Genomic DNA, 18,069 nt, shown 5'->3' with positions numbered 1-18,069 from the left:
AGCGGCACCTATCGAGCCCACCATTGCTTCACACTCCGAAGACAGATGAGAAGCTTTACTTATATTTAGCGGTATCGAAAATCGCGGTAAGTGGCATCCTAGTTCGAAAAGAGCAAGGTACGCGGTTTCCTGTTTATTATGTAAGTCAGACCTTAGGAGAGGCAGAGACTAGATACCCACACTTAGAGAGAAATGGGCGCTTGCATTGATAAGTGTCTCTAGGAAGTTAAGACCATACTTTCAGTGTCACCCCGTATGCGTTTTAACAACTTACCCACTTTGAAACATTTTGTACAAGCCCGAACTATCGGGCCGACTGGCCAAATGGGCCGTCGAACTCAGTGGGTACGATATTGAATATCAACCTCGAACGACCATCAAGTCCCAAATTTTAGCAGACTTCGTGGTCGATTTCACACCAACCCTCGTACCCGAAGTTGAAAAGGAACTCTTGTTAAAATCAGGTACATCGTCAGGAGTTTGGACCCTCTACACAGATGGTGCTTCAAATGTGAAGGGATCCGGGCTAGGAATCGTATTAAAACCTCTCACAGATGGAATTATTAGTCAAATCCGTCAGAACTACTAGATTAATTAACAATGAGGCCGAATACGAGGCCATGATTGCAGGTCTCGAGCTAGCTAAAAGCTTGGGAGCAGAAGTCATTGAAGCCAAATATGACTCTTTGCTAGTGGTGAACCAAGTGAACAAAACTTTCAAAGTTCTAGAAGATAGGATGCAGAGGTATTTGGACAAACTACAGGTAACTCTACACCGTTTCAAAGAATGGACCCTACAACTTGTGCCTCGAGAACAAAACAGTGAGGCCGACGCAATCGCAAATCTAGAGTCGCCGGTCGAAGAATATAAGATCGACTCGGGGACTGTCATTCAACTTTCGAGATCTATAATCGAGGGAAGGAATGCTGAGATAAACTCCACAAGCTTAACCTGGGATTGGAGGAATAGGTATATTGAATACTTAAAGAGCGGAAAACTCCCATCGAACCCTAAAGACTCGAGGGTTCTACGAACCAAGGCTGCTCGATTCACGTTGATTGAAGATGGAACATTGTACAGAAGGATGTTTGACGGACAACTGGCAGTATGCTTGGGACTAGAAGACACCGATTATGTTTTACGTGAGGTCCATGAAGGCACTTGTGGAAACCACTCCGGCCCCGAACCATTAATTCGCAAAATCATCAAAGCAGGATACTACTGGGATAGCATGGAGAAGGACACTAAAGAGTTCGTTTGAAAATGTGATAAACGTCAAAGGTTTGCACCAATGATCCATCAACCCGAAGAGTAGCTTCATTCAGTCATTTCTCCATGGCCATTCATGAAATGGGGAATGGATATCGTCGGCCCTCTACCATCGGCCCCAGGTAAAGCTAAATTCAATTTGTTTATGACTGACTATTTCTCTAAATAGGTTGAAGCACAGGTATTCGAAAAAGTAAGAGAGAAAGAGGTTATATATTTCATCTGGGATCACATCGTGTGTAGATTTGGTATACCAGCTGAAATAACATGTGACAATGGTAAGCAATTTATCGGCGGAAAAGTGACAAAATTTCTCGAAGATCATAAAATAAAAAGGATACTGTCAACACTATATCATCCTAGTGGGAACGGACAGGCCGAATCAACAAACAAGATTTTCATCCAAAACATAAAGAAAATATTGAACGAAGCCAAAGGAAAGTGGAGAGAAATTTTGCCCGAGGTCCTTTGGGCATATCGGAAAACATCTAAATCCAGTACATGAGATACTCCATTTTCCTTAGTGTATGGCTCCGCAGCTTTAATTTCGGTTGAAGTCGGGGAACCAAGTGCAAGGTTCTGACATACATCGGAAGAATAGAACTACGAGGCAATAAATACTAGCCTCGAATTATTAGATGAAAAATGAGAAGCGGCACTGGTTCGACTGGCTACACAAAAACAACGAATCGAAAGGTACTACAACAGAAGAAACAACCTCCGCCATTTCAAGACCGGGGACTTGGTCCTAAGGAAGGTCACCATCAATACTCTAAATTCTAATGAAGGGAAGCTCGGCCCAAATTGGGAAGGACCCTATCAAGTCCTCGATATAGTCGGGAAAAGGGTCATATAAACTTGGAGCAATGGATGGAAAACCATTACCAAACAATTGGAACATATCGCTTCTCAAACGATATTATTGTTAAGGTATGATTTTCTCTTCTCTATCGTCTATATACGTATACTCGACACTAACTCATTGCAGGAATTGGACAAAAAACATCAAGACCTCTGGTTTCAAAGCACGCGTTATACTCTTTTTCCTTAGTTCGGCTTTTATCCCAAATGGATTTTTCCGGCAAAGTTTTTAACGAGACAACAACTATGTGCTACCCGAGGACAAATCAATAGTATCCGAGGCTCCTTCATAATCATCCTCGAATACTGGGGGGCTACCAATCGGAATAAATCAAGTTCGGCGCAAGAAAGTTGTTTCATATCAAAATTCATGTCGAACAGGGTCTCGATAGAGAAAGGTGTAAGGGCCAAATGGTCAAGATGAACCATTCCCACGTAGTTTAGCTCGAACTCTAGCACAAGATACAAACACATGTATAATGAATTATAAAGGATAGTTTTTTTCCCCAGATATCTCACACTTTGAAAAGATCTTCCTGCTTCATGATTCAAACAGGAGCCTACGAGCTAAGATACTTTGAGTTCGAGTTCGAAAACAATCACTCACTCAATTATTAAAGCCTAAGGTCTATCTTACTTCGAGTTCGAGCAATCACTCACTCGATCATAAAAAGCCTACGGGCTAAGATATTTTGAGTTCGAGTTCGAAAACAATCACTTACTCAGTTATTAAAGCCTAAGGGCTATCTTACTTCGAGTTCGAGCAATCACTCACTCGATCATAAAAAGCCTACGGGCTAAGATACTTTGAGTTCGAGTTCGAAAACAATCACTCACTCAGTTATTAAAGCCTAAGGGCTATCTTACTTCGAGTTCGAGCAATCACTCACTCGATCATAAAAAGCCTACGGGCTAAGATACTTTGAGTTCGAGTTCGAAAACAATCACTCACTCAATTATTAAAGCCTAAAGGCTATCTTACTTCGAGTTCGGGCAATCACTCACTCGATCATAGAAAGCCTACGAGCTAAGATACTTTGAGTTCGAGTTCGAGTTCGAGTTCGAAAATAATCACTCACTCAATTATTAAAGCCTAAAGGCTATTTTACTTCGAGTTCGAGCAATCACTCACTCGATCATAAAAAGCCTACGGGCTAAGATACTTTGAGTTCGAGTTTGAAAACAATCACTCACTCAATTATTAAAGCCTAAGGGCTATCTTACTTCGAGTTCGAGCAATCACTCACTCGATCATAAAAGTCTACGGACTAAGATACTTTGAGTTCAAGTTCGAAATAATCACTCACTCAATTTTCAAAGCCTAAGGGCTATCTTACTTCGAGTTCGAAACGTTCACTCGATCACCAAGCCTATGGGCTACTTTTATTTTGAGCTCAAGCAAATACTCACTCGGCCATAAAGGCTACGAAGGTCGAATTTGATGAAATCACCTAAATCCGCATGAAAACATACGCAAGGCATGAATGAAATCTTCACGAAGCAAGTCAGTCAAAGAAAAAGATATTTGTATAAATATACAAAGATGGTTTATATAAATAAATGCAACATAGAAGAAGCTAAGGGCTAAGCTTCTGGGTTATCATCGAGAGCGGTCTCTTCTCCACCGGGCTCCCCCTATTTTCAGACCCGCTCTTGCTACCGTCGTCATCATCATCATCATCATCATCATCATCATCATCGCCATCAGAAGCCAAGGCTTCAACATCAGCTTCGAGTTCTTTGGACCTTTTTATCTCTTCAGCAAGGTCGAAACCTCGAGCGTGTATCTCCTCGAGGGTCTCCCTCCGAGATCGACACTTAGCAAGTTCGGCAACCCAATGTGCTCGAGTGTCGGTAGTATCCGCTGCCTCTCTTGCCTCCATTTGAGCAGCCTCGACATCGGCCCGATACACGGTAATGGACTTGTCCGCCATGACTTTCGACGACTCAATATCCGCCTTGGCCTCAGCAAGCCTTATTTCAAGCTCCTCGATCCTCTTGGCATGAGCCAAACCTTTTTGCTTGATGCTTCGAAGCTGAACATCGGCCGATAATAATTTGGCCAAGATGGTTTCTTTTTTTGCAGCCAGGCGGTCGATAGTCTCCTTCCACCGGTCACATTCGGCCTTGATTTGATCGACTTCTTCCCGAAGCAACTCGATCTTTTCAACCTTTTGCTGCAACTGAGATAATGAAGGGTTAGCTTCTACGGTTGGGTCAAACCCATACTCTAACAGAACGAGGCTCACCTGCTTATCTAGTTCGGCCTCTTCTTCATGAGCCTTAGCCAAATCTGCTTGGAGGTCCTTTATAACCTCGTCCTTTTGGCTGCAAAGAAGCCGCAGAGCATCTCTCTCTCCCGATACCTTCTGAAGCTCGACCTCACACTGGCTGAGGTCGACTCGAAACTTGCTAATGGCCTACACAGTAGGGAAAAAACACAAGTCAGGTTTAGAAAAGAACGAAGAAACCAAGCGCAGTAAAATCATTACCCGAGAAGTGAAATATTGGGCCTCTTGTAGGAGAAGAGAAGCGTAACTAATATCGGAGGCATCATCGACTCCAGTAAAGCAACCCCGAAAAGGGTCCCCTATACTAGAGCCTCCGCCCATATCGGGGGTCGGGGGGTCTTCAATTCTCGAGCTTCCTTTAACGCCTCCTCAGAAAAGGTGAGAAGAGAAGGCAAATGACCCACTATCATGGTCCCGAGTGAATCGCTCGGGATGCTCTGATCGAGACTCGGGGTATTGGAACTGACCCCGACCGGTATAGCCTTCATCAGCTCAGAAGGTCTGGCGACCTCGATAGCTTTCGCAGATCGGATCACCAAAGCCGAAGCATCATCATCATCATCATCATCTTCTTCTTCTTCTTCTTCTTCTTCTTCTTCTTCTCTCAGTCATTGGACCGAGTCCGTCGAAAGAGCGATTGCCTTCCTCCTCACCCTTCGAGTTTTGGGCTTGGGGTCCTCTGACCGAGAGACAACTTTTCGCTTTTTATCTTTCCCCGGTTCTGGAACCGGGGACTTAGTTCCTTCCTCACCACTCGAAGGCCTCAAAATGGCATCCTTGGTTACACCTGCATGAAAGGAAGTCGTTAACAAATGGAGCATAAAAAATATTTTGAAAAGCATGAGAAGTGACCCTTACCATGATTCTTGGCCTCCCATCTACCTTTTGCCAAATCACGCCAAGCGCGTTCAGCATAAGAGGAAGTCGAAGCTAACTTCCGAACCCAATCCTCGAGGTCGGGTACCGCTTGTGGCATCCAAGGGGCAGCTGTATATCGGAGAAAGATATCAGAGAAAGATACGAACAACAACGCCTTATGAAAATCACTTACGGTCGAAATTCCATTCCTCAGGGAACGATATCTTTTCTTCCGGGATGAGGTTACGGATCCTCACCCGGATATAACGGCCCATCCAACCCCGATCCTTATCTTTGTCGATGCTCGACATTAAAGATTTTGATGACTGACGATGGAGCCTGATAGTCCTCGAAATATTTGAGGCTGATACAAAGCGTATGAGGTAATTTAGGGTGAAATCCAGCCCCCCCGGCCTTGTTGGAGAAGAAGCGAGGTAAGATTACTATGCGCCAAAGAGAAGGATGAATTTGACCGAGGGAGACCTGATATCTTTTGCAAAAATCAATGATTACTGGATCGACGGAACCCAACGTGAAGGGGTAAGTATAAACACTTAAAACCCCCTCCACATGAGTGGTGATGCTCTCTTCGGAAGAGAGAATTTGCAATACAATATCGGGTCCCCAGTTGCAGTCTTTCCTTACAGCCTCGAGATTGCCCTCTGTTATCAAGCACTTGTACATCGACACGTGCTCACATAGACCCAGAACCGACGAAGGATTTTCAACCTTATAATTGATCTTTAGAGTACACGGGCCAGGAACATACTCGTGGGGAGGCAGCTCCACCGGCGCCTTGTCGTCGAACGACCGTGAAGAAGAAGCTTTCTCCTTCTGAGGTACGGTTTTTGAAGTTTTTGCCATTGGCATAAGAAAAAGAAAAGTAGAGAAAGATGAAAGGCTGATGGTGCCAAACGCTGGTGAAGGTGGATCTACTAGCGGCGAAATAGAGGCAGAAAGAGTAAAGAAAATTTGGAAGATTGAAGATGTAAAAGTGGTAAATGATAAATGGAGGGGTTATTTATAGGTTTATACCATGGTGGTTCAGTATCAGCGGTGGCCGACCACCGTCTGACATGCATTAAATACCTTAAAAAACTAAATCGACGGGACAACTATCACGTACGTCATGATCAAACCCAGTGAAAACGTCAGCTTATAACCCGATCGAGCCATTGAAAATCATATCGCTTCTCACTACATTCTTCCTGAGAAATAAGGGGACTATCTGTATACGGTCGAAATAGATTTCGGCCCTCATACGTTTGATCGAGTTCGAATGGTAAGCGACCGAAGTGAGACTTCGAGATGAGTTCTGAAGATAGTACAAATAAGTTTCGAGCTCCAAGACCGATCGAGGAGTCGGCTCGGTATCATTATCGAGCCCATGACCAAATCGAACCGCAAGGCAATGTGAAGGTAGTCGGAGACGCACAGACCGATTGACACTCACCCCGAATGTCGAACTCGAACCAAGGTCGAGGGCTCGACCCAATATCGAACTTGAGCCAGTAACAAGTTCGCAGACAAGAGCCGTTGCAACTGCACTAGGGGAGAGAATCTTAGCGGGAATCGAGGAAGAGACAATTCGTCATGGGTTCTCCACTATATATTTTTTATTGTAAATAAAGTAAGATCCCTCTACTATAAAAGGGGGAATCCCTGTAAGCACAAGGCAGGTGGACATTGTAAGAAAAGACTACTTCTCCTATTGAAGAATAAATCTCTTGAGCTTGTTTTACTCAGCATACCCACTCTCCTTATTCAGTAATTCATATCCCGTTTTTATAGCCAAGAATCTAAACATTTTCACTTCTAGTACGATTTATGTCAAGTTATATCACATATCCTTAGAACTACTAATAAATTCAACTATATATATATATATATATATATGCATCGGAATGACTCACAAAGGATCTCTCCTTGAGAAGTGCTTAGAAAATATCAGCAATCCCTTTGGTGAAATATGAGGCAGAGGAAGCTCAACCATATCCACATTTCAATGATCAATTCCCAACCAATGATCTAATTTTTGCGTCCGGAGGACATAAGAAATACTCGGACAAGAGAAAAGACATTCTCCCATAAATTGTTTATAAGAGTTTAATTTATATGTATTGATAGTGCTCAATTATTTCCTTTTTGGCAACGGCATTTGAGATAGTTGTGTTGTGTCAGTTGAAGGAGACTACACATTCGTAACACAGCAATCACTCTTGGTTGGACAATATGTACACTATTTCAAGAAGAAAGTAAAAAAGGAGTTGTCAGGATATATTCATAAAGATCACTTTTGGCAATTTTTATTTTATTTAAAAAAGCAGAATATGTACAACAATTCTTCTAAGGCTGGAGAGGAGCAACTCAATCACAATGCGATTTCAGCTTTCAATGTCAATTCACTATCTAAATGCGATCCAACTATATATGTAATGATGAAACAGTACAATCCCTGGCCTGAACATATTTTTCTGATTCCTAGTAGTTAATTTTGCTACTTTCAAAATTCATTTATATCCTTAATTTTGACAATTTAACACTCTGAATTAATTCTTATATACAGTGGCATATCACGATTTTGCACCAGCAATCATTTTATTGCCATAACTTGACTTTGTAAATGGATTTGAGTATGAGACTCTAGTAGTTTTAAGAATTTACTACTACTTATTTCAAGTTGATTGAAATTTATATGTTAGCCAATTACCAAGAAAGTCGTTATTTTCAGACATAACTCAGGAGTTATGTGATAGATCATTCAATCACCCAAAGGTGCATCGTCCTACATATCCTGCAAGACTGTGGCTTGACAACTTTTTTCTAAAGAAATATAGAATGCACTTAATGTGTAAGGAGAACAACTTACACGGTTAACTCAAATTAGAGATGTGATTTTACATTGATTCTCTGAAATAAAGAACTTAAATGGCAGCTAAAAGAAAAGTACTCCTAGTAATAGTATTCAAACACTTGCAAACTTTGTACAAGTTTTTCTTTAAGCGTTTCTTCAATCTCTAAAGACGAGACAAAGCAAGAATCTGCTCATGACTCTGATCGTAAGCTCGAGGCTTTTCCCTGATGACTTGGCTTGACTTTTTGCTTGTTTGATTTACATTTTCCGTTATCACAAATGTCTTTGCCACTGCTCTCAAAATGTTTTTCTGCACTTTCCCTGTTCCAGTTTTGGGCAACTCTTCCACAAATTTAACCTTCTTTGGTACCATGAATCCAGGCAAGTTCTTCCGACAATGTGCTATGATCTCTGCTTCTTTAAAGTTGGAGTTTTCCCTCAATATAACAAAGGCACATGGAGTTTCACCCCATCTAGGATGTGGCATGGCCGCAACAGATGCCTCAATTACGCTTGGATGTTTCAGTATTGCACTTTCTACTTCGACGCTGCTGATGTTCTCTCCACCTGAAATAATTACATCTTTGCATCTATCTTTGATTTCCAAGTACCCATCAGAGTGAATCACTCCCATATCTCCTGTGAAAAACCAACCATTCTTGAATACTTCTGAATTTGCTTTATCATTTTTTAAGTACCCTTTCATTATGCTGCTTCCCCTCAGGCATATTTCCCCTGTTGTTTTTCCATCACGAGGCACACTTTGCATAGTCTTGAAATTTTTCACATCAACATCGGCAAGTGTTAGTATGCCGAGGCCTTGTCTGGCCTTCAACTTGGCTTTTTCTTCCCATGGTAATTTATTCCACTTAGCTTGCCACTCGCACACAAGTGCTGGTCCTGTGGCCTCAGTGAGGCCATAGGCATGAACCACGTGGAACCCCAGCCTCTCTATTTTCTCGAGAAGTGGAGCTGGTGGGGGTGCACCCCCCACCAGTATTTGGATTGGGGTTGTTATTTGGCGCTGCTCATGTGGCTTGGCCTCGAGGATTATGTTGAGAACAACAGGTGCAGCACACATATGTGTAACTTTGTGCAACGTTATGTTGGAGTAGATTTCTTGGGCCGTAGTATTGCGGATGCAGACATTGGTCCCACCCCTTGCAGCAATTCCCCATGTGAAAGTCCACCCATTGCAGTGAAACATTGGGAGGGACCATAAGTATACGGACTCCGTTCCCATTTCCCATCCCAAAATTAAACTTAAAGTGCTCAAGAATGCACCTCTGTGGCTGTAAACAACTCCCTTTGGCTCTGAAGTTGTACCTGATGTATAACTCAAAGTGATCGGATCCCATTCATCATCAATATTTTCCAGCACAAATTCAGGGTTGCCTTGGTACACCAACTGCTCATATTCAAGTTCCCCTAGCCGGATTCCAGTAGGGGATTCGAGGTCATCAATTACAGCGATGAGAGGCATTGGCATTTCCAAGTCGGACATTAATATTTCAAGGGCCTTTTTAGCTTTGTCAACGTATTCATAGTCAACAAAAAAGACCTTAGCTTCTGAGTGCTTGAGAATGAGGGCAACGTTTCTAGGGTCTAGCCTTGTATTAATGGTGTTCAGAACAGCCCCTGCCATTGGCACAGCAAAATGCATCTCTAACATGGCCGGTACATTTGGTGCCAGGACGGAAACCTACATGATCATTAAAAAAAAAAAAAAATTTAACATATGACCATATTGTCAATTGTTTTAATTTAGATGTGTCAATTGGAATAACGGAACCAAAATTCATGTATAACATGTCAACCACACAAAGAATTAAGCTAGCGTTTGACCATAGATTCCCAAATTTATTTTGAAAAATCTGATTTAGGTGAAGTATGGTTTGAAGATGAAAATGTGTTTGGACATCTGTTTTGGGTAAAGTTTGGTTTGGAAAAATATGAAACATGACTTATACCCACAAGTTCAAAAAACTATCACAAATACCCAACAATACCATTATCAATAACATTCATTATATTATCGCAAACCATAGTCCTGAACATAGATAAATTTGATACAAAATTATCATTTTTATAATGAACTACATGATACACTATCAGATGACCGAGAAGACGAAGCAACATCGTTACAAAATATAATGGTGGGCTCTTTTATAAAATATAAAAGTTTAGTGCTATTTTAAAAAAAATAATAGTGATATTTTGGCCCGCTGATTTTGGGATTTGACCAAAATGTATGCAAAATCTATGGCCAAATATGTGTTTGCCAAATAAAAACCAAGTTTATTTTGGCAAAATCTATAGGCAAACGGTCCTAAGAATGTCAACCAGACATACTAATGACGTTAAAAGGCTGAATTGATGATACACTTACCACGTCATTCTTGACAATGTTTAAGGACCTGAGCGAAGAAGCGAGACGACAACAACGCTCGTACGTTTGCCGCCAAGTGAAGCGGACATTGGCATAAATAACAGAGGTGCGTGTGGCGTAAGAGTTAGAGGCTCTGGTTAAGAAGGTGAGAGGTGTAAGAGGCACATAATTAGCTCCATTTTTAGGTAACCTGTCCATGGGATCGAAAAGGCAAAGTTGAATTACTCTGTTTTCGGAAAAGGTTTGCTACTTTGTATATGGAGAGCTAAAGATAGGCTTTGTAGTTTGGGTAAGAGGTGCAGCAGTTAGTTTCTGTTTATATAGAGAGAAAATATGGGACAAGTGCAAGTTAGTCCCCTAAACATGTGGTCCCTTAAATGGTTGTTTAGATGGAAATAATTGGGAAGTTGCAGTGCATGTGTAATACTAATACCATATGTTTTATAACATACACACACACACAAAAAAAAAATCCTACTTTGAAGTTTGAATCTTGACTAATGACAAGTGATCACACATGACTGTAACGACTCAATCACGGGGCCTAACCTCAAGCTACTGAACTTGTTCCCTTCATCCTTTATTTTTTAACAAACATAGAAAGAAAGAAAAAGAAAGTTGTTACTAGAGGTACAAACCATTAATGCACCAGGCCAAAAAAACAAAAAACAAAAAAATGCTTTTTATTATGCGCCAAACAAAAAATCTAATGTCCCCATATAAACATTTAAATTTCATATAGCATGGACCATGTGTGTGGCTTAACTACCAAAAGACAAAAAAGACTTTACTTTTTTAATAGATCTTTTTTAGTGCTACACTATTCGTAATTCAATTACACATTCCGCTAGAGAGATGATTTTTTTTTTTTAGAATAGTGTTTATCACTCTCCCATCCGAAGAGAGAGAAAAAGGAAATTTCCAACAAGAAAAGATGGAATGTCTTCCACAAAAGTAATTGATTGCGACTTTATTTTATTGGAGGAAATAATCTCTTGTCACTATTTATGATTTTTACGATACAAAACCGAAAACAATGTAGGGTCCGTTTGGCCATATTTGTTTTTTTTTTTTCAAGAAATTTTCACATTTTTTTGAATCAATGTTTGGTCATGAAAATTTCAAATTTCACTCGAAGTTGAATTTCGAAATTTGAAAAATTCTAAAAAGCTATTTTTCTAAATTTTCACTTCAAATCAATCACAAAAATTCAAACAGCTCCAAATTGTATTCATGTCTAAATACAACTCTAATTTTCAAAATTTTTTTTTTACATTTTTCGAAATTTCACAATTCTTATGTCCAAACGCCCACTCAGTTTCACTGGATTAGGAGCATATTTCTTATTACTATTGCAATGTTCGAACAGACAAATTCTCCATTAAATTTGTTAAAGAAGTTATAGATTACAAATGACTATTCTTTACACTATAATATTAATGTGTTTTAATTAGTTGTAGTATGTAATTTATCTATTTTTAGATCATTAATCTCACTTTTTGATAATTTTACAATAACAACAAACCCAGTTTATTCCTACAAGTGAAGTCTGGAAAAGGTAGTGTGTATGCAGACCTTAGGCCTACCTAGTGAAAATAGAGAGACTTTCTAATAGACCCTCGACTAAAGAAAGAGTAAGAAAAAGCAGGCAGAGGGGGAAAAACTAGATTTGGGGTGGGGGTGGGGGTGGGGGTGGGGTAAGTAGTACTAAACACTAACAACCGGAATTTTTTGATAACTTGAAAGGGTAAAAATTATTTTACACCAAAATAGTGTATAGAAGTTAAACTTTTATCTAATTAAGATATCACTTTTGAAAGCCCATGAGTTTCAAATCGTGCATCATTAATTGTTGGAAATTTCTCTATTGTGAAAGAAGAATAAATGGCAGTTATTAGAGATATCATTTAAAATCATCATAAAAATGTCATAATAGATAGATGAAAATAAGAGTCATGACCCCTTGAGAATTGAACAAGAATAACTAACTTCAATCCAAAGTCATGGTTAAGCTTGACAAAATTTTGGTATGATTTGTTTCCTAATGAAGAGAAACAACACTGAAACTTTAGGTCATTCTGATTCCAACATTTTTGTAAACTGCACAAAAAAGAAAGTGGTGAAAAGACAAAATGATTGCTGCTATGAATGTCTTCTACCAATTCTTTTCAATTATTCATTTTTATCTCTTGAAAATAACAAGTAATGGATAGTGAATTCGTCAGAAACTTTCCAAGCACTTTGGTCGAAGAGGGGCCAATGGCCAATCCGTTCTGTGTTTTCGTTTCGTAGTTTTTTTTCCCAATAATTTTCTTTATCTTTTCCGTGTATTTAGACAGAGATAATGACCACAGCCTCCCTCTTTTTCGCCCCTATCCACAATAGGATTCAAACATCAAACTTTTAAATTATTTTCTAATTCAATTTGAGTATGTAAAGTTATTTAAAAATTATTTGGGATTACAGCTTTTGTAGTTGAGAATAATTGATAGAATTTGTCAGAAACTTTCCAAGCACTTTGGTGGAAGAAGTGCCAATGGCCAATCCGTTCTATGTATTCGTTTTAGAGATTTCTTTCCAATAGTTTTCCGTTGAAACTATAGGAAAAAGTAAAGCAAGTCTATTCGTCTTTTTCCTTGTATGTTCATTTTTTGCAATGTCAATTTAAATATTCAGAAATTATATAGAAAATATTACCAATTATAAATTTTTATAGTTGAAGAATTTCTTGACGAAATTGTAGCAAAAAAAAAAAAAGAAGAGAGAAGTTACTTAACCTTTAGATAGTAACAGTATTTTTGTTTTGAAATTATTCTTTATTTGTCTATAAGTAGGTCCATAACATCGATTAAAACAAAAAAAAAATATCATTACATTAAAGAAATAAGAAAAATGTTGTAGAGGTAAAATAGACATTTTAGAAAGTCAACTTTGATACGAGGACAATAGTTTATGAGTTTAATTTTTAAATCAAACTTAAGAAATATAAATAATTTTCACCCATTTAACTACAACTCTAACTAGAAAAACCAATAAGAATTCGGATATAATTTCAATATAATCCAGAAATTTAGTACTCCACATAAACAAGGACAGTTAGCTTTTAAAAAGTTTTTAATTAGTTTTAAAAAAGCTCTGTACTTCCTTACGTATATGCAAGAACTAATTGACTTTGACTTCCATGCTTCCACATCTAACAAACTAATTTTTCCTTTTTCTATTCTTACTTAACAAACTGCGGAAGGACAAATGTTGGTTAAGGGACTGGGTCTTAATGTTTGAATTTTTCTGAGCTTTCACGGTTTTGTCCTCTTAGAATTTAACCCTAAAGACTCACTTTTACAATGAATACCATTTGAGTTCACCCGCTAACAATCTATGGGTTATTACATTATGTCACCTATTATTACTGCTCAATGCTTTCACAGCCTTTTTTTCTGAAATCTTTATGATCCAGATGGATAAGCAGCTAATTTTTTACACAAAAATTATTGTCAAGTATTAGTAATTTTTATAGTTAAGAATACATACAATTTTTTGGGGAAAAAAGTCAAGCAAAGAAAAACAACAGTATTATCTTTTTAGAGACATGAACACAAAATTCAAGAATATATATATATATATATATATATATATATATATATATATATATATATATATATATATATATATATATATATATATATATATATATAATACCTCTATTTTACTACAATTCTAACGAAAAAGACCACTAAGAATCCGAATATAAGTTGACCAAAGTATAATCAAGAAATTTAGTAGGAGTACTGTATATAAACAAGGAGAGTTAGGTATGCCTTTCATTATTGACTACCAAGTTTAGCTTTTAAAAAATACGTTAATAAGTTTTTTACTAGTGCTCAAAGAGGGTCTGTATGTACTTCCTCAGATATATGCAAGGTATTGCATGGCAACGCTTTGACTTCCATGCTTCCACATGCAACCAAACCCATTTTCTGCATTTTGCCTCTTTCTATTCTTACTTAACAAACTACTGAAGGAGAAATGTTGGTTGACTAGGTTTTAATCTTGGAAATTCTTTCTTAATTGCAGATTATATCACCAAATTTCTGAGATCTTTTCTGTTCCTGGGGTAGTATTCAGATCAAATAGTGGTGGATGCAGGAATTTTATTAAGACAATTAGAAAAATGCACTATTGCATTTACAGAACACACACATAAAAGGATTTTCAACTATACATTAAAATATAATCTTCATGCAAGTTTGATCAACACCCTTCCGTAAAGTAGACCACATTTAACGACGACATCAACAAACTCGTTATATGTAACATTGGTACATATACTAATAAGTACTGCCACTTTTTTTATCCGAATTCCAGGTTCTATATTATTTGCCTCCTCTACTCATTCACCATAATAAAAACCGCATACCAATATAATATCTTCCATTAGTACTCTATTATGAACTAGTGGTCTATTTAACTATGGTGTATTATGCACTAGAGTTTCTAGTGAATTTGTTATACTAATACCATATGCGTCAACACACACTCTCACACACACATAACTCCTAGTTTGAACAAAAAAGGACTGTAACATTGACTATTCAAGTGATCCATATATAGTGGTTTTCACCCATGACCTCAACAAGTGAACTATGGGGTATGGGCCATGACCTAAAAGCTAAAGCCAGATCACTAGTTTCTTTCGACCTTAAATTTAAAAAAGAAAGAAAGCTGTTACTAGGGGTACAAACAATTAATGAACACACCCTGCCAAGAAAAGGGTGGTTAGTCTACGCAGAACAAAATAATCTAATTTAAGGTGTGGTTAATAACTATAGACAATAAATCGAATTCCTAAAGCATATGGTCCAAATGTGACGAAACTACCAAAGACAATAAAAGAAAAAAAAAATAGAGTAGGAATAAGGAACGATTGAGATGGCTCTATACGAAGGCATTTGACTTTTTAATAGATTTTTTTCAGTGCGATACTGATTCAATGACAAATTTCCACTACATATGCTGGATGTTTTCTCCCGGAACAACATATTGCAGACTTTTCAGTTTTCTCATCCATTTTCTAGATTGAGAGTGTTTTTATTATATAGGGTAAAATATGTTATTAATTGTTCGCATAAGGATGTGACACATGGAGCCGGAGACAAAAGATAGTTAAAACTGAAGACAATGATCCCGTATGTTACCGAAAAGAATGATACTCATAAAGATGAAATAAATGCCTGCCATCCGGTAGCATTTAATGAAGAATATTCTACAATATTAAGTACATTGCCTGTTATAAGAAATATGGCATTCACTGCCTGCCGTTACACATTCTTCAACGGCCCTCATAATTGACATCAAAGAGGGGCTTGATCCTAGGACCTTGTTCCCTAGATGCAGCTATAAATAGTGAGCTCTATTATCATTGTAAAGGACACGAATTTTCTGGCAAACATACGCTACACTCTATTCAAAGCTTAATATAATTTTACCTTCTTTTTTTGATATAATTGTTGTTTTGTGCGGAAGCCCTGCCCCCGTAACTACTATTTCTGCTATTTCGTCTCCATCTCAAGGCTAAGTATTATATTTTTATCTAATTCATCTATTATTTCAGGATCAAATTAATTTACTTGTCTAAAAATTACATATAAATTCAATTGTACAGTTTTACGGGGGAAACAGTTTGGCGCCCACCGTGGGGCCTAGATAGTTGTGTGATTAAGTTGGTCCTTGCCTCTTTCACTAACGTGTTTGATTATTTGTTCTTAGCAAAAAGATTATAGAAAATGGTAGACAATGATGTTAACAACACACGCAACCTTGAGGCCCAAGGAGATCATCCTCACCACGAGGATTCAATCAGCGATACCCGCAGTGAGGGGAACGAGGCCACGCCGGTCCACGGAAGGCGGTTCCCACGACATGCTCGAGAAACAACTCCTGATGATGCTGAAGAGGAGCACGTTGTCGAAACGGTAAGGGTCCTGCAGGAGCAACAAGAGGACATTCTAGGCCATCTCACACGACAGGATAAGGTTATGACCGAGCTGAAGCAGGCGTTATCGGGTGCTTCCAATAATGCGAATGGACGAAGTCCAGCTCCCCTAATGCTACCACAAATCAAACAACGCAAAGGGTCGACAACAACACCCCGAGGGGAGAGGTCGGCTTTGATGGGGCCGGGGGGAGCGGATCCGGTCACAACCACGAAAGCGATCCCTTAAAAAGTGAACTCATACGGTTTATGAGGGAAGTAAATGCCCGCATGGATCAAATTTCGGGCACACCACCAGTGCTGAAGGGTCCAGACTTAAAGAAGTACACTCAATTGCCGTACAAACCAAGCGCGACACCCGAATTAATCCCGAAGCGATTCAAAATGCCTGACGCGCCGAAATATGATGGGACTTCAGATCCTCAGGAGCATATCACCACCTATACAATGGTGATCGAGTCAGTTTTGTTGAAGAAATTCGGAGAGACCTTCACGAAGGGAGCCTTGACTTGGTATTCGCTTTTGCCCGAGCATTCCATAGACTCCTTCGAGAAGCTCGTGGATTCTTTCATTAAGGCTCATGCGGGGGCCAAAAAGGTGCAAGCCCGAAAGGACTATATATTCAGGATTGCTCAAGGAGAGTCCGAGTTGCTGCGGGAATTTGTAACCCAGTTCCAGAAGGAAAAGATGTTGCTCCCGACCGTTCCGGATGAATGGGCAGCTGAAGCATTCACCAAGGGTTTGAATCCGAGAAGTTTCGATGCTTCCCGAAAGTTGAAAGAAAGCTTGCTCGAGTTCTAAGCGAGAACTTGGGCGGATGTTCATAACCGGTACGAGTCAAAGATAAGGATTGAGGATGATCAGCTCCATTTCCCAACGTTGGTTAAAGGTCGGGAGAAGAATAAAGAGAAATCAAAAGACAATTTCGACACAGATAGACAGTCGTCGAGGAGCCAATTTTTGCCCTATGAACGGGCCGAAGGATGCGGCAAAGTCTTTCGGTCGGCAGACAGGTTCGTTACCGATAAAATAACTAATCGCGGCAGGAACAATAGGTCATTACATGATAAGGAAACGTCAGGTTCTCGAGATCCTTCCTAACCCAGACTTTCAGAATACAACTTCAATGTCAGTATAGTAGAGTTGGCATCGGCTATGAGGAACATTAAAGAAGCACGGTTTTTGAAGCTTACGAGATCCAATCCCAGCCGGAGGAATCCTAATTTGTGGTGCGAATACCACAGGATGAATAGTCACCGGACTGGGGACTGCCGACATCTACGCGAAGAGGTTGCGACACCGCTGTAAAATGGCCATCTCAGGGAATTCTTAAGTGACCATGCTAAAAAGAAAATTCGGTCAAAATCGTGACAACACGGATCCCTCAAAAGCGGGAGAAGATCCCCCGTGCCTGGCGATCAACATGATTTTCGGGAGGGGGGATGAGATTAACGGGGTAACCTTCTCGACAGCAAAAAGACAAAACTATCAGTAACCCACAACAAGAGACTCCGGGAAGTCGCTGAAGAAGATATCACTTTCACGGAGAAAAAT

General features: G+C 39.3%; 2 protein-coding genes across 2 annotated transcripts; one reads left to right on the top strand and one right to left on the bottom strand.

The window, feature by feature from the left end:
• Positions 1–554: 554 nt before the first annotated feature.
• On the top strand, positions 555–1,262 carry LOC138905203 (uncharacterized). Its single transcript, XM_070193710.1, has 2 exons — positions 555–970; positions 1,082–1,262. Exons 1-2 carry the CDS (start codon positions 555–557, stop codon positions 1,260–1,262), a joined length of 597 nt encoding a protein of 198 aa, XP_070049811.1.
• Positions 1,263–8,130: 6,868 nt separating this feature from the next.
• Positions 8,131–10,821, bottom strand: LOC104099199 (trans-cinnamate:CoA ligase, peroxisomal-like). The gene is made up of 2 exons (XM_009606115.4): positions 10,524–10,821; positions 8,131–9,836 (listed from the first exon to the last, which is right to left on the bottom strand). Exons 1-2 carry the CDS (start codon positions 10,719–10,721, stop codon positions 8,298–8,300), a joined length of 1,737 nt encoding a protein of 578 aa, XP_009604410.1. The 5' UTR covers positions 10,722–10,821; the 3' UTR covers positions 8,131–8,297.
• Between the last annotated feature and the right edge of the window lie 7,248 nt (positions 10,822–18,069).

This window comes from Nicotiana tomentosiformis, chromosome 2, assembly GCF_000390325.3.
Source record: "Nicotiana tomentosiformis chromosome 2, ASM39032v3, whole genome shotgun sequence".
NCBI lineage: Eukaryota > Viridiplantae > Streptophyta > Magnoliopsida > Solanales > Solanaceae > Nicotiana > Nicotiana tomentosiformis.
This window is presented reverse-complemented; position numbering and strand designations above follow the sequence as displayed.